Below are 23,270 nucleotides of genomic sequence, written 5' to 3'. Positions count from 1 at the left end.
ACAGACAGAGGGGAGAACATAAGAGAAACTTAAAGGACAAGAGACAGTGGGGCATGGAAACTCAAAACAAAGACACGATACAAAGACATGATACAAAGACAGGAGAATATGAGACAAAAAAAACATAATCAGAACATAACACAAAGACATGACTCTAGAGTCATGACAACACCAACAAAGCAGGTTTAGTGAAAACTCTGAGTCTGTTAACCCCGAAATGAGGGAAACTCTGAGTTTTCCGTTTCACAAAGGGAGGTAACTCAAACCAGAGAAAGAGGGGTAACTCTAGCCTGTTTCACAGAGAGAGGTAACTTAAGCTCTCGGTCAGTTACCATGGTAACATACTCTCTGAACCTAACCTGGTCGGGACCAGGTTTTTCTAAACAAACCTCGAGTTTCTCTCTGTCTCCGCCCTCTTTAAGCCACACACGGTAATTTGATTTCCTCATTCATTCAAGTAGCAGGCGAGTTTTGGCGTAGTATAGTTCTCATTGATCATTGCAAATATCAGTCAGTAGGCCTACATTCAAAGTTATATTAGGTGGCGACTATTTTCACTGCCATGGCATGTCCTTTTGATAATGATCCCGTGGATGAAGGTGCAGCATTACTGCGCAGAGAATTAAATATTCGTCGGGAGATGATTATCAGACGCGCATAGATGTTCTTGCATTTCCAGACAATTATCTTTTTGAGCGGTACCGTTTCACGTCACAGTCCATCATTTACATACACAACCTGATCCGTCCTTACATTTCCAACATTACATACCAAAGTCATGCTCTCACATCCCAGCAGATATTGTGTGTTGCGCTGCGTTTTTTTGCAAATGGGAGTTTTTTTATACAACTTCGGAGATGCAGAGCACTTGAGCAAGGCAACTGTATGCAGAGCGGTCAGAAAAGTGTGCCTCGACCTGAAACGGCTACTACCCATCTTTATAATTTTCAGCTCCTTTGCCTCCGTTAGAGGTGGCGGTGCTGGGCCACCACCCGTCTGTGTTAGTTTAAAATAGGCTTAATTATTTAACAGAACATGATATAGATGAGAAGACATTTATGTGTGTGAAAACAGCATTATGTTGGGAATAAAACAACTGTACAGTCAAACAGCCACTTAATATTTACTTTACAATGTAAAACATGATCAAAATGAGGTACCCCCATGAGATTATGCCGAGGTCTAATGTTTTTATGTTTCATCTTAAGCTGCAGCCAAGTGCGCTTCTCAGCCGGGGTTGCACCTAAATGAAATAAATTAATAGGCTACCACTCAAGCAGTTTCCCCCTGTAATATTATTGTGATTGCAAAGGACTACATTTAAAATTACACATTGACCCGAGCGCCAATGTTCTCCCACGCCGTCTCCTTCTCTTTTGCTGCTGCAGCGGTGTTACACTTCCTTCTAAAAACGTGCTCAAACTCACCGTATGAGCGCATTAATATTTCCAATTTCAGTGGGGTGAAAAACGTAGCCCTCCTCTTCCCCGTTGCCATGGTGACTCGTCAAATCAGGGCTCCAATGATGCTGTCTTTTTATACTTGTGCACGTGCTTGACTCCAGGTTAAACTACTCCGAGTTGATCAAACTAACTCAAATCAGCTGTTCTGGAACCGAAAACTCAGAGTTTCCTATCTCAGAGTAGATCAACTCAGAGTTCAGGGTTAGACTCAGAGTTTGTTGAACCTGCTTTGTGAAACGGACCCCAAATGGACAATTAACCTCGTGTGCATGTTTTGATAGTGGCACTCGCAGGAAAACCACGCATGGGAAAAACATACACACTCCCCACAGAAATAAAAAACAATACTAAAGGCTGATCTACATAGAGTAGTTTTAGAGGCGCTTTACCATCTGCACATCACACCACACATTGTAATGTGCAAAGACAGCTGTTCAAGTCACACAGTTCCTCTTCACGTGTGGAACTTATCTGTTGTGATTGATCAAACCTCTTGAATAATATCAATTTACACACTTTAAGGTCTTTTTCATTTGTTCAGCCTGGTGTTGCAGCTTACTGTCATTCTCCGGGCCATCTTTCACCACCTTTACATTGCACTTCACATATCTCTTCTCTCAGGTTTTTCCTCTCTTTCAAGTACCTGAATTGCACACTATGAGACGCACACACATGCATACAAAATGACTTCATAGTATGAAAAACAGCCATTATGAAGACTGCCTCTTGCAAGGCCATGCTGTGAGAGTGTATGTGCGTGACAGTCATTCCACAACGTACACGTGTTGTAGAGGCAGAGAAGAAAGTGCGGGCCTGTAGCCTTTTAGGAACCTCCGCTAAGTTTTTTAATTGCAACAACAATAATGGAACCCCATGGTGGCGCATCTCTCCCCCAGCAGGTGACTGTTTTAACCTTTTTAGCTCTGCTTCAGATTATCGGAACAATGTTAGCATACTGAAATCGGCCTTTCCAGGCTCCTCTCACGTTCGCTCATTGCTTTCTGTCAAGGTTGGAATTGGCAAAGTTTTCGATGATTGATCTCACACTGATCCGAGGCAGACTCACACACCCTGCAGTCTGCTAAGGAGCAAACTGGAGTTCCAATGAGTCACTTTAACTTGTAACCTGTCTGTTCCACTACCTGTCCTCTGCTTTTCTTGGCCAGAATGTGGCTTCGTAAAGGAGTATTAGGAGTAGTCAAGCCATTTGTATTTACTACACAGTAGTTGAGCCAGTGCTGGAGCAGTCTGGATTGGTCTTGATCTTAAGACCAGTTTCTAGACTGCCTTTTCAAAGCGCTCAATTTTGGCTCAGAATCAAGACAGTTTGGTCCTAGTCTCCGTCATAGATGATTCTGAAATCTATTTCGAGACCAGTCAAAACCTGACTAAAAACTGTATTGTGATTGGTAGATGGTAAAACATTGGAAAAGTGTTGAAGGTGATTTCAGATCCTTCTTGTTTGTATTAGTGTGCAGTAAAAGAGGTAAATGAAGAGGAAGTTACAGTTGTCTTCTGTGGATTATTTTTGCAAGTGTGGATCAGAACAATTTTAAGAGAGCACATGGTTTGCTTCTATCAGATTTTATTGCATGTCATGTGTTGTGGGACTGGCACTGGTCTTGGTCTTGACCTGATCTCAACCATTCAAAGTATTGGTCTTGACTCTGTTTTGTCCTGGCTTGGTCTTGGTATTGTCCTGGTCTCAAACCTCTCAAAGATTGTGTCTTTTTGTCGCTTTTTCTCTGGCCAAGGTTTCAGTTTTAGTAGTCTTGACAACAATTCTGTGTTGAGCTGATTGAGATCATAGACTATTGGGAAGCTTATTGAGCAGGGACACGCTCAACCAGGCTCTGTGGTTCAAATACAAAATGATTCAAAACACAATCACCTTTTCACAGCATCCATCCTTGTTGCTTCTCCTTTGTCTCCTGTCTTTGATGAATACAATGCCTGCTGGTGGACAACATATTGATTGTTGAAGTTCTCTTAAACACACCAGCAATGGGAGCATTCTGAATGCTCCCTGCTTGCAACTGGGTAATGGGAAGCAAAAATGTCTCTGGCTGTCCTATTTATATTCTTTAGTGCACATATATGTTGACCATTGTGTCTGTAGTTCTGCCTCACTGCAGTCAGTCTTTGAAATTTCAGTTTTTAGGTTGTCCAAAGATAAAATTCCCAACCCGACAGTGTGTTCTGACAGCTCATACACCGACAAAGTAACCAATGCACCTTCTTATATACTCTGAGATCCTACATCCACTTCACCTTTTTATGTTGATCCGTGTGTGAATGTGGATGTGAGTGTGTGTAAGCCACCTGCCTGTCACCACACTTCTCTATGGCCAACAACAAACTGATATGACATGTACTGTTGTTTCTTTCACTCCCCCAAAACACACCTCAGACTCCAGTGGCTGCCCTCTTATCACTGAGTCTGCACTCCCAGCTGTGGTTGCTGATGAACTTTTTGTTTGCTGGGTTTGTCGACACTTCTATTTGTTTGCTCCGTCTGCCAACTGGTAGCTTGTTTACCGTTGTTCGAGCCCACTGGAACCTGTTTTTCTTGTTAAGCTATGTTTATGTGTGGGCCTGGATGTCAGTTTATTGTGTCCATTGTGTGTGTGTGTGTGTGTGTGTGTGTTTGATTTGTAGACTTGAACTTCAGTGGGACGCTTTACTTGATAAATACCAATCAAATTACTCGCACACACATATACACACAAACTCTCCCAAGATGATTAGCCTCTCAGTGCCATCCCCTCACTTAGAAGGGATGAGGTACGTTGGACCTCTTCCGCTCATAATAAATGAGACTCTGAAGTCTTGGACTCTTAAATTTTTGTCTTTTCAACCAAATGAGCTTCATGGAGCTTTATTGCTCTGTTGAGTAAGCAGTTCTCAGCCGCATGTGGCCTATATTGTCCTAATATTCTCCCTAGTGTTAGCGATGTTTCCACCAAAATCGGTCCCCTGTTCAATATCAATGTTTGTGACTCTCTTAAGATCCTCTTGAGAGCTGCTGCATAACTCTTGCTGGTAGTTTGAGGCTTCAGTGGCAGACTGTTGTGTCAACATGTGTGGATTGCAAAGGAATAAAGGCAGCAACTTTTTCCCTGTAAATTACATATCAACCATTGGATTAGCAGGAAACAGCATGATATCTGGTAACATTTTATGATAACTGTAATTGTGATCTCACAGTTTATTGGCCTTCGCACTTCACACCTGAGCTTTCTGAATTGCTTTCTGATCACAGCCTGCAAAGGAAAATTACATAAGTATACATTTTCAGGACTATTTTTTACACGGTTCTGACCTTGTCCTGATATCATCGGTTTCTTGGAGCTTTTGAGATTTCATTTATACTAAAGAAAATACTTTTACTATTAAACCCTGACCACACTGAACCTGACCGGCAAGGCAGTTTTTCTCTACTCACTGTCAGAGTGACTGCAGACTGGAGGTAGGCAGCACTACCCAGGTAAGGCCACAACCGCATTCATCAATTGAATCCAGTCAAATACACCCACACTGCTTTTAACTCGCCATTGAAATTGAAGTCAGGGTACATAAAGGACAAGGATAAAAATACTAACTTTTGATCGGCCCTTTTCAAACCTGCATGAGGACCTATGCGAGGGATCTATTTTAAGTGGTACTCAGGATACAATGGCAAAAGGTAACTACCAGTCAAATTAACAGTGCGTGGTTATTTATCAATTCATGTTAATTAATATACCAGATTGGTTGTTCACAGTATCATGCTTCCAGTGAACCTTCTTATAACAAGTAACCATTAATAGAAACTATATAGAGGTAACTTTCTAACAGCCTCAACAGTAGTTTCCTCGCTCCTCCTTTTGTTACAAGATCGAAATCCAAATTACCCCATAATACTGAAAAGCAAAACAAACAGACAAACAAAAGCCAGAACACATTAATTATGTAACAATAAAGTTGAGTGGAATTTTCCTCTCATTTCGCTTGGACTTGGTGGTAAAAGTCCTCCTGCAGCATTCCAGTCTGTGCCTGCTGAGAGTGATCTGTGGCGGAATAGCTGGTTGCTACACTGCTAATCTGGGACCTCGGCCCAGAGGACTAGCTCGAAGCTACTACAGCAGCCAACAACCCACCGCTATTGTCTGTGTCTTTGTTTACAGAGAAATATGTCGTTCTAATCCCATGTGTGGTGGGAAGTAGAGTGGGCGGTTTGATTCCGTGTGTGTGAGGGTTTTTATTTGAAAGGGATCCAGTATCCAAACATCAAGCCGTACAGATTACATTATCAGTGTCCTGCTTGTGTACAGAGGTAGCAGTTGTAGAAGTCCCACGCTTTGCTGCATGCACGCTGAACTGCTACACCTTACCTTCGCGCACAAAGAGGAATGATTGAGATTGCAAAGAAAGGGTTGGTAACCAGTTGGCGTTCGTTTGGTGTTTCTATAAACACTTTGTTTGCCAGCTGCAAAAACATTCAAGAAATGATGTACCTGCAGCGCTAATGGAGGACTGACAAAATGTGATGATTAGACTTTTATTAAGGTACATCAAGCTCAGTCATTTATGAGATATAAATAACTACTTATGCATCTTTTTCACAGCTTTATGTCAATGATTTGTTTGTCAACTCCTGCTGATTTCCCATTTCCATGGCAGCCCCCTCAGCACATATCTAATCATGGAGTTAATCAGCAAGTTTGTCAGCAGTTATTTTATAACCCTGAATATATTTAATTATGCATTTAAAGGATGTGGGTGGTCTAATTTACATTTTTGACATTCATGGAGATAGTCTATAACATAAACAAACTTTACCAGAGATATGCTCTTTAGTATTGTAGATCTCCATCCATTCATCCATCCAACCAACCAACCAACCACCCACCCGCCCAACTTGGCTCTCAGTTTACCTTGTCAGTCCGCAACATCTAGCACTTCCTTCAGTATGATCCAGTCAAATTGTAATTTAATGCATCAACATATTTCAAGAGCATCGCCATATTTCCAGTGTAGTCATTACTGCAGTCATGGTCAGTGGTTATCTTACTGCTCCCCAGCTGCTGTAGGAAAGTCGTCCGAAGTTAAGCTGCATTGACTTCTACACCATTACATCGTCCTGTATAACAGTCATACCCTGCATCATCATCATATCCATGCTGAGTCTCTCCGATGCAGCTCATATGGTGCATACAGTATGAACCAATTCTAAACCTTAAAATGCTAAACTGCTCTCTAATGACTTTTTGCTCTCTCTTAATAGATGTTGGAATTTACAAAAAATGTTTTTTTTTTGTTTTTTTTCTCCGGCTGATACATAGGAATTAAGGGAATTAATGGATTATATCATCCTTTATTGGTGGAAAAGTGATGCCATCAGCATTGGCAGGTCTCTAAAATCTCAACATCTGGCTGAATGACTTTCATTTTCTACTTACAATTGTCCAGATCAAACTCCTGAAGATTATGGCCTTTTTGAGATCATCCCTAGTACTATGCAGGACAGATGTAGGACTGATGCATGAGTAGTGGCTTCTATAATGGCTACCCCTGCAGGACTGGTGGTGACGAGGCATGTTCTGAACATCAGCGCAAAACAAAGACCGTGTCTGCAGCCGGACTGAACTGCCTTTTTCTCACTCGTGCATAATTAACACACAAGTGAAGCCAACATATGCGCACACAGGCTTGTATATTGCACCAATAGGTTGAGCACAGGGTCATGTAGTGTGAGGCAGGTCACATTTACTGGGCACCGAATCAAACACACACACACACACACACACACACACACACACACACACACACACACACACACACACACACACACCCAAACACAGGCATACACTCACACACACACACTTCCCTGTTCTCCAGCAGCTTTCATCATTATTACACAATAGTCATTTTGCAGTAAACTTATATAACTGAGGACCCAGCTGCTCAGGGAGAGAGAGAGAGAGAATGTCTGTGGAGAAAGACTGCCAAAGAGACAGCAGTTGTGTGTGTGTGTATGTGTGTGTAGGTGTGTGTGTGTGTGTGTGTGTGTGTGTGTGGGCATGTGTGTAGGTGTGTGTGTGTGTTTGTGTTACAAAGGTCATTTTGTTAAAGATTCAAGACAAAACCAAAAAATGCAAACTGAGAACGATACTTGCAAATGAAATCTTAAAAGTTTATGTAGATTTATATTTAGCGCACAACAGTCAGGAGATGAACATCATGCCTTCATGTCTTTGACTGGTGGTTTGCAGTATGTGATTAAAAGCTAAAACACTGACATTTTTTTGTTTTCACACAGCGCTACTCTTTTTTGATGGCCCCAAAAACTTCAACATTAACATTCCATTATGTAAAACATTAGGCAACTGTTTGGCACACTAGCACCAGCAAGGGAAAGGAGCCACAACATGGAAATTCTGTTGCATCCTAATACTGTTACATGAATATCAAGAGATGGTGACATCAAGAAAAACAGTGGTGCTAACTTTCCAGTTGGAGGTGATTAAACCAATGCAGAAAAAGAGGGCACAATGATGTGAGGTAACTAAAGTGACAGTCAACCAAAACGATGTGGTCAAACTGCTGTGCTGTTCACACTACAAAACCTCCTGCTGCCGGGAAGTAATACCCGCTTACTCCTGGAAGGGCATAGGGAATGCAGGTGGACCTGGGCATGCAGCTACTTTTCCCACCTGAGCTTCTACAAACAACTCTCAGACCAGAGCTGTCAAGAAGGTCCTCATTATTGAACTCACTAACCCTTGGGAGGAAGGGGTACCAGCAGCAAAAGGGAACAAGCTGCTCTGTACTGTGTAAATTGCATCAGAGTGCAGGGAGGTTGGCTGGTCCGCAACTATTTACCCAGTTGTGAAGTCGGATGGATAGGCTTTGTCGGGCAAATTAACAATCCAACTCTGAAGTGCAGTTGGTGTGACCGGGGCAAGTCAAAAGAGGACCAACAAGGAAATGGCTGAGAAAGCTGAAAAAGTGGTATGGACTCTGGAGGAATGATAGCGCTTGGGGATCAACACTCAAGTAGGGTCAGCTTCAGGGGTTTTGGAGAGACATCCCTAACTGGCCACTGCCCTTTATGCTGGGAGATGTACTGGTTAGGGGGCGAAACATCAGTGAACAAGGGCTCCAGCTGACGACCCTGCAGCTGACCCGGAACACCCCAGCGGAGATGCGGCAGCCAAATATGCCAAGCAGGAACAGCACCATCTGTACAAAACACTGTCTTATATTCTAGAATCCAGAATCTAGAATTGCAGTTTGCACAAGAAATGATTGATCAGCAACGGGGGGTCACACATTACAAGATCTTTCTTGGAAGTCATAAGCTTCATGTAGCTCAAGATTTAATGAGGTACTGATTCACCTGAATGAAACAGATGGATTTAAATCTGCTCTCTCCATTCAAAATGACACATATTAGCATTTCCTGTTCTGTTACCTCTGTTGTAAGGATTGGTTCATGGGAAAAAAAAAAAAAAAAAAAACTTTTATTTTTCAAGTTACGCCAAGATTGCTTCCATGTAGAAGATTTTCCCTGCCACTAATAATGTCACAGTACTTCAGCCTTTGTTCCATACAGGCAAAAGATTTAATAACTCACATGGCCACTAATCCATGCTCCAGTAAGTAAACAACCAGGTCTGCAAGTAAGCATTTGAAGACAAGACAAAAGGTGTTTTTTGCAAAGAAAGTCTTGACAAATACACTGCCTGGCCAAAAAAAAGGCATGCATTCGCTGTGGCATTGTTTCGATAAGCTTCTGCAATGTCACAAGATTTATTTCCTTCCAGTGTTGCATTCATTTTTTACCAAGATCTTGTACTGATGATGGGTGAGTCGGACCACTGCACAAAGCCTTCTCCAGCACATCCCAAAGATTCTCAATGGGGTTAAGGTCTGGACTCCGTGGTGGCCAATCCATGTGTGAAAATGATCTCATGCTCCCTGAACCATTCTTTCACAATTTGAGCTCGATGAATCCTGGCATTGTCATCTTGGAATATGCCCCTGCCATCAGGGAAGAAAAAATCCATTGATGGAATAACCTGGTCATTCAGTATATTCAGGTAGTCAGCTGACCTCATTCTTTGGGCACATAATGTTGCTGAACCTAGACCTGACCAACTGCAACAACCCTAGATCATAGCACTGCCCCCACAGGCTTGTACAATACGCACTAGGCATGATGGGTGCATCACTTCATCTGCCTCTCTTCTTACCCTGATGCACCCATCACTCTGGAACAGGGTAAATCTGGACTCATCAGGCCACATGACCTTCTTCCATTACTCCAGGGTCCAATCTTTATGCTCCCTAGCAAATTGAAGCCTTTTTTTTCCGATTAGCCTCACTAATTAGTGGTTTTCTTAAGACTACACAGCTGTTCAGTCCCAATCCCTTGAGTTGCCTTCGCATTGAGCGTGTGGAAATGCTCTTACTTTCACTATTAAACATAGCTCTGAGTTCTACTGTTGTTTTTCTATGATTTAATTTCACCAAACGTCAATCTGGATTTTTTCTGACCACATTTCTTCCTCGAAGATGATGGTTCCCCATTATCCTTCTAGTTTTTAATAATGCGTTTGGACAGTTCTTAACCAAATTATAGTAGTTTCTGCAATCTCCTTAGATGTTTTCTCTGATGCATGCTAATGATTTGACCCATCTTTTCCACAACCACGGGATGTGTCTTTCCACATGGTTGTTTAAGAAATGAGAAGCTACTCATTGCATCAGTTGGGGTTGAAATAACTTGTTGCCAGCTGAAAGATAATCGCCCATGCAGTAATTATCCAATAGGAGGCTCCTACCAATTTGCATAGTTATATCAAGGTGGCAACTTTTTTGCAAGGCAGTGTAGTTGCTGCTAGTGTTCCTGGTACTGACTAAGGCAAAAAAGTTTTTTTGGGGGGTGATATGTTTGTGTTATAAGAGGAAAAAAAGGGTGAGAAAGGATTGTGTGGGGAAAGTTGAGAGTGGTAGACAACTTTAAAGGAGGATATAAAAGTCAGTGTCAGAGCGGGCAGAAGGACAACAAAATGAAAGACAGGATTAAAGGACAACAAAGGAAGAGAGACCACAGGAGAGAACTATTGAATAAAAGGCCTTCGGAAGGAAAGAAGGAGAGAAATTCAAAGTAAAAAAAACAAAGAAGAACACTCAGGGTAGCATGATATAACAGATGTTCTCACAGAGTGACACATTTGACCTGTGACCCTCATAACAGGCCTGTTTTACATCCTTCTTTCAAATTTTTAACTACTGTTTGCTATAAATTTTCAAACTTGCTGCCCCTCCATCTGTCTCACCATGTCTTAAAACACAATCCCACCTGTTCATTTTAAACTTCCAGAACCCTCGCCTTCCAGTCTGTCCGTCACTCCAACTTTAAAAAATGCATACAATTAAGGTTTTAGTGGAGCACTAAACTATAAACACTAAAATCAAAAGCAAAAAACAAGAGGTATTTGGTACAAAGATGACCGGTGCCTAGAAAGCAAACAATCAACCATTTCCATCATAAAAGTGTTAATGTATATCTTCCTTACAAAAAGAGTTGTATATTTAACTACTTATATGTAAACTTTATTATTGTTTCTGATTGTATCCTTTCTCAAGAGTATACGTTGTAGATTATGTCTAAACAAAACACTTTAACCAACTGCCTCTTAAAACTGTGTAAAGTGAGTAGATCAGACTTGATTTACCTTTAATCACACATGTACCAGTAATCTGTTGAACCAAGAATTAGGCATGATTGCAGATGGAGAGCTTCTTGTTATAGAATCAAATCTGCAACTTGTTAAGACCCTGGTACTTAACTCACTTTCTCAACTTTTCCATTTGTTGACAGCTTGTCACATGTAATAAAAAAAAGAAAACGTAACCCTGCCTCCTCTCGGTGTTACCATCAAAACAACAGATTGTTTTGCCACTGCCTCTCAAAAAGCGGGAAGAGCAGAAAACAAGATTTTAATGATCTGACAGTCGACTCATTTAAATGCCACTCATGTCCAATGGCAGCAGATTCTCCAGAATACGCAGGTGGTGTGTTGAATATTGTTAAACATCTGTCTGTGCCTCTAAAGAACTGCTGCTGCGTTACCTATTGTGCTGTTTCTTCAAGTCATGAATTATCAACAAGGGTGGCGATTTAAACTGTAGGCAATGTTGGCAATCATTTAAATAATGTATCCGATTTTTCTCACTGTCATTCTTTTATTATGAATTTGAGCTGCTGCAAACCATGAGTTGAACATGTTGCAATAATCATCAAAAATATACTGTTACTTATTACACATTGTTACTGCTGTCATAGGAAGTTACAAGACGCAGATATAACTACAGTTTTAATGCATTTCACTATATTTCATTGGCCCTACACTGCTGCACTTAGACTTAAGGTCCAATAAAATGCTCATTTTCAAGTCCATACTTTTTTTCCCTGGTGTTTATTAGAAAATGCATACATGCTTTAAGGTTCCATAAACTTTTTCTTCCTTCCATACCATCCATTGCTGCAGAACCTCTCGTCACCCTCCATGTCTGTTCTCTTTAAGGCCCCTCCCTCCCAAAAAACCCAATGTGCTCTGATTGGTCAGCTCTCACATGAGCTGTATCACTCTAGATACGGAATTTCGACTTTCGACATTGTCGGCCTATAAGAATTGTTGGACATAGTCGTGAACATTAAGCTGGTCTCCAACAGCCCTCTTGTAAAGGAGGCTTCCGAAGTGTCTTAACCCAAAACATCTGCTCCAGCGGCAACTTCAGATAAACAATATGTCTTCTTTTCCTTTTGTCTCTGACACACATCTGCTGTTGTTCACGCAGCAACGTTTTTCTGACACATAGCATATGGCTTCTAGTCTGCTCTTTTGTTTAGAGAAGAATGCCTCTAGGTTTGCATGCACATTTTTCATTTACATTGTGGGCGTTTAACCGCCATTTTCAGCAAGAGCAGAATGGCAATGAGTGCTTTGTAGAAAAAAAATCCTTGAACATTACATGAAGCCAGTGGTTCTCAAACCTAGTGTAATAGTATCAGTGAAGAATGAACAAGAGAGTAAAGAGGATCTTTTATATGTATCCAAAACCATATCACTTACGTTTTTTATGTACTTTCAAGTGCATTGCCATTCATACCAGTGGTCTCCACTAGAAAAGAGGGATAAACCTCTTGAAAGAAACATTCCAAGATGAATGCAGCTAATGGCAGAGTGCTTTAAGATACCTTTTAAGTGTGAGAACAAGAGCAGAAACAAGTGTTGTGTTGTATTGTGGTGAAAATGGATCATTACCCCATTTTCAGTGGTTTTCAAGAATCTTTACAGGAACTTTTGAGACTGCATCTGCTTTGCGACTGCAGAAACGAACAGTAGTTCCAGTTTGGGCGCATGTTTCGTTGAATTAGACCGAAACACAAACCTCGAATGCGCAATGTGAACCCGAGGTACCTCATTTAGTTTCAGAGTTTAGACCCTCACTGAGAAAATGGTAAGAGTGGCAGTTCCTTCCAACAGCAGATGGTGGGAACAGGTGAAAGAGCAAAACAAAATAGCGAACAAACACCCAGACTGACACCAGGGAGGGTGTGGGTGAGGGTGAAGAAGCACAACACCCTCTTCGAGACATACCAACACAAGTATGCCACGGATTAGAGAAAAGTTCTTCAGGGTAGGGATGCAATGACAACTATACCCGTCAAATTGATTCCATTTGCATCTTATCATTGTTTACAGCGACTTATTTATTGATGCGTGTACAGGAGGCTCTGTGAGTTGGATTCAATCTGATAGCACCCATGACATATTTGAACACAACCCACCTTTCCTCTCAAATCTAAGACAGGCTACTTCCTTTGAGCATCTGTACGAATCATCCTCTGTAGCTCCACATTAGCAGCCATTACCATTGGGGTTTGGTTCTGATTCTTTGCTCCAGGTTTTTTCTTCTGTTGCTTTTGTTCTTTTTCACCAGCAGCTTTAATAAACTTGAAACTATCGCTTCTAATCTGCCACAGAATTACTCATGAAAAACTGATGAAAAGTGAGAGAACATCAAAATCACTGCATTTAAGAGGAGCGTGGAATCCTTTAGGCTTTTATAGATCTACCTCTCTCTTCTAAAATATTGTTTATCAGTGTGATGCTTGTTGTTATAACTCATCCACATCTCTCATGAGCCTTGGTAGACTTCCTAAGCCCTTTAGAGTTGTGAAGAGTTACTGAAGAAATGTGTCAGATTTTAGCCCTTTAAAGCCCACAGGCTGTAAACACTGACTTTTCAAGCAATAAGAGCTTACCCTATAATGGGAGGTTCCCTGCAGTCTATAAATTGACTGCACAGCCGGCATTTGCAGAGGTTAGACTGGTGTCGAGGAAAAGAGTTTCACAGGATATAATTCATTTAAAGTAGCTAAAAGGACCTGAATGGAGGCCATCTTAGACACCCACAACATGCGTTTATTATTCACCTACACTTGGATGGTTTAGCAGGCAGGTGTGTCTGGCACAGGTGATGATCTAACTAAACAACACAACAAAACTCCAACTACCTGATTAGTTTCCAGCCCATATATTCTGACACAAATTATGTGACGTTTGACCTATCAGCATGATATTAAAGTAAAGCAAGTTTGAGCAACGAGCGGAAGGAAGAGGACGAGGAAGCTAGACAGGGGGCGAATGTCAAAAAAAGGGGCAAGTCTAGCACCGAGCTGAGTGAAATTTTGTGCATTTCTTCTTCTTTGCACCTGTTTCGTCCATTTCAGAGCATAGGGACAACACTTAACTCTGCGAGGTACCGCAACAGACATCCCACAAGAAACTAAGATTTGTGTCACTCGCATACTGAGAAATTAACGAGAGAAAGCACCCAATCGGGAACACGGCGGGAAGTGCCCTTTTTAATTTTTTTAGCCTCAATCATCAGAGTGCACCACTGGCAGGTTTGAGGTTCTCTAGATTTCTTATTTCTGCGTGCCCTCTTCTTTTGTTGTTCTCCCTCGTCTTTTCTCTGTAAAGCAGGTTTTCAGTTCTGTTTTGTAGCAAACCAAAGTTGCTACCAGTTAAATAATGTGCACGATTAAAGCTGAGTTAAACAAATAAGTATGTGAATAAGAAGTAGACCAGAACCTGTCCTAAATGTGTTGGGTTACGTACTTTTTCTCACAAGTCACGGACAATCCCGCCACCAGCATATTAGCATATTGGCATAATAGCGTGGCCGTGCATCTGACATCTCAATTCAGTCTCTAGGTTGGGGTTCGTCAACTTTTTCTCTCTCCCTGACCACATTTCCCCGTGCTCACCTCCTCCTGCCCTCCTCCCTCTTCGCCCGTCTCTCTGCTGAGTGTTAATCAGTCACTCCATCATCAGATGCTCTCCGAGGAAACCCAATGTCCGGAGTTACGACTAACACCGCGCTGATTCACCGAAAAAAAAAAACAGAGTCCTACATGTGACTCACAGGCCTGCGTGACCTTGCTCTGATTGTGCTTCCGTGTTGGCCAGAGATAGTGCGTGGGAGCGTGCAAACAGAGGAGGGATGCAATATATTAGACTTCATTTCCTAACAAATGGACGATCACCTGTGGGAAAATTATAAAAGTGTTTCCATTTATTTTTTTTCATTGGATCACTGAAGACTTCGGAGCAGGTGAGGACGTGGGAAGATTAGTTAAGGGATGGGTTGAGGTGTGGAGGGAATTAATTGGTGATTCAGCAGAACAATCTGTGATCCTTTTCTTGCACATACTGCTGGCTTTCCTGGGTCACTCGTCCCATGGGGAAAGTCTAAGCTATAAATATGCATCGCTTCATTCACATTCCTCTCATCCCTCCCCTCCATTCAGACTGTTCTCTCAGCATTTGTCAGCTTTAGCGCTTGCGGTTGTAAATATGGTAAATAAAGATGCGTGGTTAACCATGCATTTGTTAATAGCGTGGTTATTTTTCCTCATATTTATAAGACCTTTTCTGAGGTTGCATTTTGAGCACATGCAACCAGCAGCAGCGAAAGATAAAGCAGAATCTGACTTTTTTTTAGAATATCTCTCTGAGAAAGAGGTACAATCTGCATAAGTGAGGTAAAGATACCCTCTGGGGCGTAAAAAAAGAAAACACTCCACAAAAAGATTAAGAGACATCATCACAACGACAGAAGCACGCTCTGCATTTAAACTCGCAATTGTGATTTAAAAGAGCAAAGGGAAACTTTATTCACGATGTCGTTTTTTTTTTTGGCGTGATGCCCACCACTTTCCCCCCTCTGTCGAGTCTTTTACTCTTTATTCTTCCGCTCGGAAAACTAGTGTTGAAGTGCCTATAAACAAGGCACTGCTCCAGAAAAAAAAAAAAAAAAGGCAAAGAAAAATCAATTGTAATGCTCTGTGAGCTACTCAGTGGCCAACAGGAGCAGACTGTAGCTGTAAAAGTGTGTAAAGTATGAGTGTCAGCCAGGAAGCAAGGGAGAAAAGATGGCCAGTTAATGTTTCTGGTGTAAAGTTTTAAGAGTATTACACTGAAATGGTCGAAATTCTCACAGATTCATAGATTTATCGTGTAGATTTATTATTCTTTTAATCGTAAAGGAAAATTAGATGGCAAAAGCGACGACTGATACGTGTAAATCTGTCCGCTGAGGCCTGTCAGATAGACCGCGTCACAGATCATTCATCCAGTCTTTAAGGCGGAGCAGCGTCATTGATAGAAAAAAAAAACCTACAAAGATTGATCAAAACTGCGGGAGGTGAATGAGGCAAAGCGGAAGAGAGCGTGTGAGGGGAGGAGTTGTGCTTGTCTTCCCACATTACCTAAAAAAAAACCACAGCAGACAGACAGAGAAAGAAAGACACACCGACACTTGTCAGGCTCTGATGCTGTACACGGATCTGACAGAAGCAGCTTAGGGACGCAGCCTTGTCCATCATCCTGCTTGTTGACAGACGTGCACACACACACACACATACACACACACACACACACACACACACACACACACACACACACACACACACACACACGAACCAAGGTCCTGACAGATGCACCATGGGGGGACAGTGTTGCTGTATTTTCTTACAAACATGACTGTGTGTGTTTGTGTTGTGGTTAGGTTTGTTCATCGTCCAGGCACGCAAAATCATGCACTTTTTCTCTCAAACATGATATTTGAATGTTAGGGATACACACACACCTGCTCAAAGCTGCAGACTCACTCATGATTGAAAGCCCAGCTTTTTTTTCTTTTTTTTACTTACTTAACCAACAGTACAATCTCTTTTGACTTTAGGATTTTAGACTCATCACGGTACATTGTGATCATTTACAAGAAGATTGTTTACAGAATAAACAATAAAAGTCTTTCTGTACAAGTCATTAGATAAAAGCAAGAACAAAAGTTACCAGGCTTGTCCTGTCTGCTACGGCTTGAAACAAGGTTGATGAGAGCCTGACAGTTAAAGGGTAACTCCACCAATTTTCTGCATTTTTGTGTATAGTTTTACAGGTCTTGAGGAGTACCACTGCATATGTTGTTGTTCACTGCCTCCAGTGATGTCGCTCAGCTGCAGTTGCACTGTGGGTAACGTTGGCACCAGTTTTTGAAAAGCAGTCCATGCGCCCCTAAACAGTCAGTATCGATACGGACAGTTTAAAAACAAATGATCAAAATTGATACAGCAGCCGTTCTTCTTCCTTTTTGAAAACCCGGTGCAGCTATTACCCATAATGCAACTTTGCCGCTGAGTGACACCACTGGAGGATATTTCTCAGATGACATGCAGCTTCCTCTGGAGCCACGATAGGCTTTATATCAATTGTTTGTTCTTATTTGCAGCAGTAGTCAAACTAACATAGTTTGTACAATTAGGTTCTAGTTTGTCCCAATATTTTATATGACTCCTTGCGGTCAGAAAAATGCTTGTATTATGAAGCGTTTGATGAAACCATAAATGCTGCTCTCTGGTGACGATGGTCTCATTGCAATGAAGCTGCAAGAAAGCAGCATGAGTGATTTGTAAATTCAGTAAAATGGTTCCAATTTGAATACCCTACAATTGCACAGAAAACAGGTATTTTCTGCCAGTTTTGACATTGAGATAATTGTTTTAGTTTTCGGTTGTCACTCTTCAAATAATATGCTGGCTGTAATCACTGGCAGTCAGCTTTGAAAACGTTCAGTGACAGGGGTCTACTTTCTGTGACGGTGGCGCTTTGGGCTAATGTGGGCTGCAGTTTTACACATGTCACAATTTGGTTATGCTGCAGGAGGAATTTCAAGATTTTTGTAAAATAAACACATACAAAAAAAGCATTATTTGATATTACATTTACATTATTCATGCATTTATATCCATTATGTTTTAATTGTGATTTGTCTTTGCCACAACCTTTAAAAATCTCTTCGGGATTTCTCAGCCAGGGTTCAGCCACCCATGTCTGTTTCCCTCATGCTCCATTCCTGTCACTCAAATTCACATTGTATCACCTTTTTGTTACTTAAATTTTAACCACTCCTTACTAACTCATTGCTTTGCGTTACATACTTTTGTTGCCAAGTCTGGGCGCAGGGAATTTCCTTTTGAAGTGGATTTATTTTTCAATTCCGGGCCTGGTTGAAAGAAGAGAGACAGAGAAGCAGAGGAAGCAGAACAATAACGGGGACCTTTTTCCGGAAAGTTAATTTTTATGTAACTTTCGGCTGTTGAATAATAAAAGAGGATTTTTTTTTTTTTTTTTTTTTTTTGGGGGGGGGGCGCCTGTTATTTTGTGCTGCGTTGCTGCAGACATCACACTCAAACGACGTGTACTCTGCCTTGACTACTTTTAAGAAACTCTGCTCTTCCTTTTCTCTGCATTTGGCAGCTCAGAAACAACACACAACAAAGATCAACCAGGGAACATTTTTCCTCCTTATATATACACCCAGAAAAATTAGTTCAGAGTGAAACATGAGGGGGGGGGGGGGGGGGGGGGGGGGAGGAGTGGGTTTTTGAGTTTTCGCAAGAGAGTCACATCCTGGTTGGATGCAGCACGTGCATACTCGCAGGCGCGTATATACAGTACGTAAAGCATGGCGAGGGACCGCCATGACATATTTGCAGGCGGTTTTCTGGCAAGACATGAAGCGAGGCGAGCACAGGAAAGTAATAATGAGAAAGGAGACAAAGAGGATTGGCAGGTTTTTTTTTCTCCCCCCTTCTGTGGAGGGGAAAAAAGTTTATTAGAGAGTACATCTGTGTTGGTATTTGCATAGCCGTTGTGCCAGAGACTGTTGTATGCGTGTTAATAAGAAAAGCAGTAAACAAGCTTATGTGCATGTGAGCCTATAAAGTGTGTTAATAAACTGAGGGAGGGTCTTGTCAAGGTGATAAATAGAACAAAACACACCGGGACGGATTAGGGAGAGCGAAGGAAAAAAAAGAGAGAGAGAGAGTGGGAGCGAAAAGAAAATAAAGAGATTAACCATAGGATGCCTTGAGATTGAAGGGGTGGAGGCGGTGCTGAGGGAGGGGTGGAGTAAGGTATACAGGGGATGGAAGAGAGGGAGGATGGAATGGAGGAGAGTCGCAGAGGGGATGGATAAAAGGAAGAAAATAAGTTTTAGGAGGAGGTGAGGAGAAAAAAAAGTTTGAAAGAGGAGAACCGGTGAGGCAAATAAAAGGGGAGAAAGCGTTAAGGGAATGATGAGGAAGAGAGGAAAAAAGGTGGACATCTGGAAGGTAAGGAGAGGGAAGATGGAAAGGAAAGGAAAGAGGCGTGCGATCCAATAAAAAAACTGAATCAAGCATGGTAGTTGTTGGGAGAGTTGGAGAGGGAAACCATACAGATATAAGAGAAACCGATGAGATGGAGAAAGAGAGCGGCATTAACAGAAACAAGACATTCTCCCCTCATTATTGCTGCTCTCATTAGCAAAATCACGTCTTGTGTATTAGATATAATCTCAGGCTCAGCGCAGAGCCGATTCATCCTCCGTGAGGCACTTACTCTGGTAAAAATGTTAACTTTCGTAAGAGCTCCTCCTGTCACTCCTTTGTCTTCTTCCACCAAAAAAAAACATACCGTGGGTGGTGGCACCATGCTGTGTGGATCCATTTTAAAAGACATTTTGTACAAAGAGTGTGTGGCACGTATCAGGGATTAAAGAAAATCAGCGAGAAAATCGGGGCAGAGGGAAAATTCCAAGCGAAGCAAATTCAATTTTTAAGCAAATTCCCCCCAAACTGTCACTGTGACAACTCGGTGTTCTCTCCCCTTTTGTTTATGATGTGCCTGTGTGAACTCTAGACTAACCTTGCTTTCTCTCTTCTCCCCCTCTCTGTCTCTTTCTCTCTCTCTCTGTTTCTTCCTGCATCCCTCTCTGCAGGGTGTGGTTCCAGTCAGGCATCAACTTCCTGGCTGTGAAACCCAGCAACCTGGTTGCGTGGGAGATCAAACAGGAAATGGCACCGGGAAGCAGTACGTTGGCAGTGATGTGTCAGAGAAAGGCCTACTCCACAGCAGAGAGGTAGGACTGAATCTGCATGACTTTTTTTTTTTTTTTTCTGTCAGCCGCTGGGTATCTTACCCCTTTTTTATTTTGTATTTCTACAGAGTATTTGGTGGTGTGTAAAATGTCTGGAGACATATGTGATTATTCCGTGTCAAGGGCATAAACCGTTATGACCCTAAATAAAGCACTGAGAGTATTTTGGAAAAATCATGCATGGTAGTGAGTGGAGGAAGACAAATATATGTTATCATCTTGCTTGAATTGTACCATGAATTACACATGAGATGTTTATCAGTTTAAAAGATAATTCTACCATCTTGAGAAACAGTCCCATTAACGACTTTGTCTCGATGAACGGTCACCAAAACCTTTAACTTAAACATTGTATAGCTGGTCCTGTCAGATAGAACTGATGAATTACCCTTTTTCTGTGCTGAGGCGGTGGCCATGTTGGTTTTGGTGATGTATGTATGGTGAACTATGTGGTTCCCTCAGCAGCTTTTTTCTTTTTTTTTAATTCACAAATGTACGTAATTCATGGCAGAACTCAAACTGGATCAACATTTATTTGTCTCTACTCACTGACCACATTGAACTCATTTTATTTCCAAAACATGGTCCCATGAGGTCCACTGGCAGGGGTGTGATGTCGGCTCTGTATGGGGGCCAGATGAATGTGTCTGGTGTGGGCCAGATCTGGGCCACAACAATTTTACTATCTGGGTTTAGCTTTAGTTCAACAAAATGACTGTTACAGAGCGACCAGACTTGTAAGCTGTAGAATTACAAAGTTTAAGTTCAGTGTTGTCACATTCCAGGTATTAATCTTAAATCAACACAAGTAAATACATTACCTCATTGCTATGCATTTGAAAACCTGCAGGAGAGCGGTTATGCTCATACCACTTTTGTCCACAGGAGCCACCAGACTCAACCCAAATGAAAGTTTCTTGCAGCTGCTTTAATTTTGACTCTGGACTGGACTGTAATCTTTCTATGAGCTATCCTAAAACCCATCGGACACTGTTGACAGTGGAACTGCATTGGCAGTGTAATATGAAAATCCTGTCTTGCCATCTATTGATTGGTTGGTTCTTGGTTTTGACTGTTGAACTCCTCCTCTAACCCACAGATTTACGGATGTGTGTATTTTTATAAACATATCGAGTGTTGAATTTATAGGCTGAGGCTGTGGTATCCACACAGTGGGCTGACAAAAAGGAATGGAAAGCACTGACCCGTCCATCATGCTAAATTTGCCATTTACTTGGTAATTGCCCTGTCCTTGTATGGTTGGTTATATTGCTGTGTGCGTGTGAATTTTTCTGTGCGTGGTTTTTGTTTTGCCGCTGATGGGACGGCTGATCAGTACATGACGCTGGTGCATAGTTGCACAAAGCAATGATGTAAAAATAGCAAAAACAGATTTAATTTTGCACCAGAAGGTAATGAGAAAAAATGCTCACTTGTGAATTAAAATCAGCGTAGCAGCAGGCAGAGACCAAGGTTAACTGTGGTCAGAGAAAATGTGATTCAGGGACAGAGTGCAAAGCGTAATGGCAGAACAAAACTGACACAATGCATGAGTAACAGATCTGGAACATAAATTAATTAAAATAGCGCCGATGCTGGTTTGAGTCACACACTGTTGCAGCTCAAAGCAAGCTCCAAGGACCCCACTCAAAGAATTTAAAACTGAGATATCTGAAATACTTTAAGTGCCTGTTTTATGACTGTACACTTGAAAAAGAAACTCGTGGGGCTGAATAGTTATTGTTAAATCACTGTTTGGGTGAAACAAACAAAGCAAAAAAAAATAGAAAATCTTTGGCATTTTTGAAATGTCAACTGATGTATTTTTATTTTTTCAGTAAATGGCATTTTAACTATGCTACATTAAAAGTGACTAAACAATGGTCTGATGGTGCGACAGGAATCATGTATCATTTGGTCACTAATGTACTGTTGCTGGACAGATGCAGGCTGAAGGCTGGGCAGACTCCCACCGGTGTGGATGCTGTGTGTGCACATCTGTTTATGTCAAGATTCAAATGCAGCCCAGACAACACACACACACACAGTGCTCAGAGTGAAAATACTGAATGCAAGCTTGAACATGTTGGCCAGTATATTGCCAAATATAGAACACAGTATATATCTGTTGGTGTCTGACAGTATCAGCTGTGTTAGCCATGGCTGGATAGGAAGCAATTCGAGCGGTAAACATGGATGTGATCTAATCATTTCCTCCTCTATGTGTCTGTATCTTGTCTTTTTTTCTCTCCCTTTTCACCTTATCTGTCAATCCATCTCTTTGTCCAACCTTGTGTCCGAGTGACTGGAGTGTCCCTCACTACCTCCCCCTTAAATACCGCCTCTCTCTCCACTGTTTGAGGGCGGTGCTGATGAATCACCTCCCATTGCATGAAACTATTATTGCAGGGCCCCAGCTCAATTAGCACCACTTAGCTAGCCGTTAGCCACGTCGAGCCTTGACTGATGATAGCATCAGCTGCAACGGATAACCCAAATCCTGGCATGGAGGGAAATAAAATTGATGACACAACAGTTTTAAGCTAATTAAGAGCATCAGACGATTAAAAGTTTTCAAAACACTGCACACTGGATAAGCTAGTCGTAACTTGGCTTTTCTTTTAAGAAGTAACCAATTTAGCTTAATGCTACTTAAGACATGCTCCTTGGTCTTGGATGTAGACTTCGATTACAGTGAAATGTAGCTGGACATCCCTACAATTACAGCTTAGGTTGGAGCAGGTAATACAATGTTTAATCCTGTTGTTCCAGTAATAAAAATGGGGCCCCCATGCAGCCTACAATGCTGGAATCTGAATTGGCAAGTTAACAAAGTAAGTCGCAAAGTCGAGAACACTTTTGATTTATTTCTCAGGCATGGGAGCCTGTTACTGCCCAGCATTGTAATATATGCATGAATGCAACTTAATCAAAAATGCAACATCTTTAACATAACATCCATCCAGGGTTATAAGTACACAGCCACTAAAAAAATGATCTGATCAGTACTCACAATTGGCATTATACACAAAGTCAAGGTTTCTAATTGGTAAGGAAATAATGGTATCTGTACGTCTCTCTGTCACACACTTTTTCTGTAGGGTTTCTGGGTCTTTGAAAGGCTAAAACAACATTCCCTCTGTGTATCGATTGAGAGCAATAGTTGTGCTTGCTAAGCTATGATTGGACGATTACTCTTTTGGGAACGAAGACTGGTGGGTACTAGTGAATAGACACATACATATTATTGATGGTGTGATA

At 41.6% G+C, this 23,270-nt stretch overlaps 1 protein-coding gene across 1 annotated transcript in view; it reads left to right on the top strand.

The window, feature by feature from the left end:
* Positions 1–23,270, top strand: part of LOC115581939 (transmembrane protein 132D) — a 267,149-nt gene that overhangs the window by 106,145 nt on the left and 137,734 nt on the right. Inside the window, exon 4 of the mRNA XM_030417539.1 lies at positions 19,851–19,991. Within this exon, the coding sequence (XP_030273399.1) occupies positions 19,851–19,991 (141 nt within the window). The remainder of the gene's footprint in view (positions 1–19,850; positions 19,992–23,270) is intronic.

Source organism: Sparus aurata, chromosome 5 (genome assembly GCF_900880675.1).
Source record: "Sparus aurata chromosome 5, fSpaAur1.1, whole genome shotgun sequence".
Taxonomy (NCBI): domain Eukaryota; kingdom Metazoa; phylum Chordata; class Actinopteri; order Spariformes; family Sparidae; genus Sparus; species Sparus aurata.
Note: the sequence above shows the minus strand (reverse complement) of the source record. Positions and strands in the feature narration are given on the sequence as shown.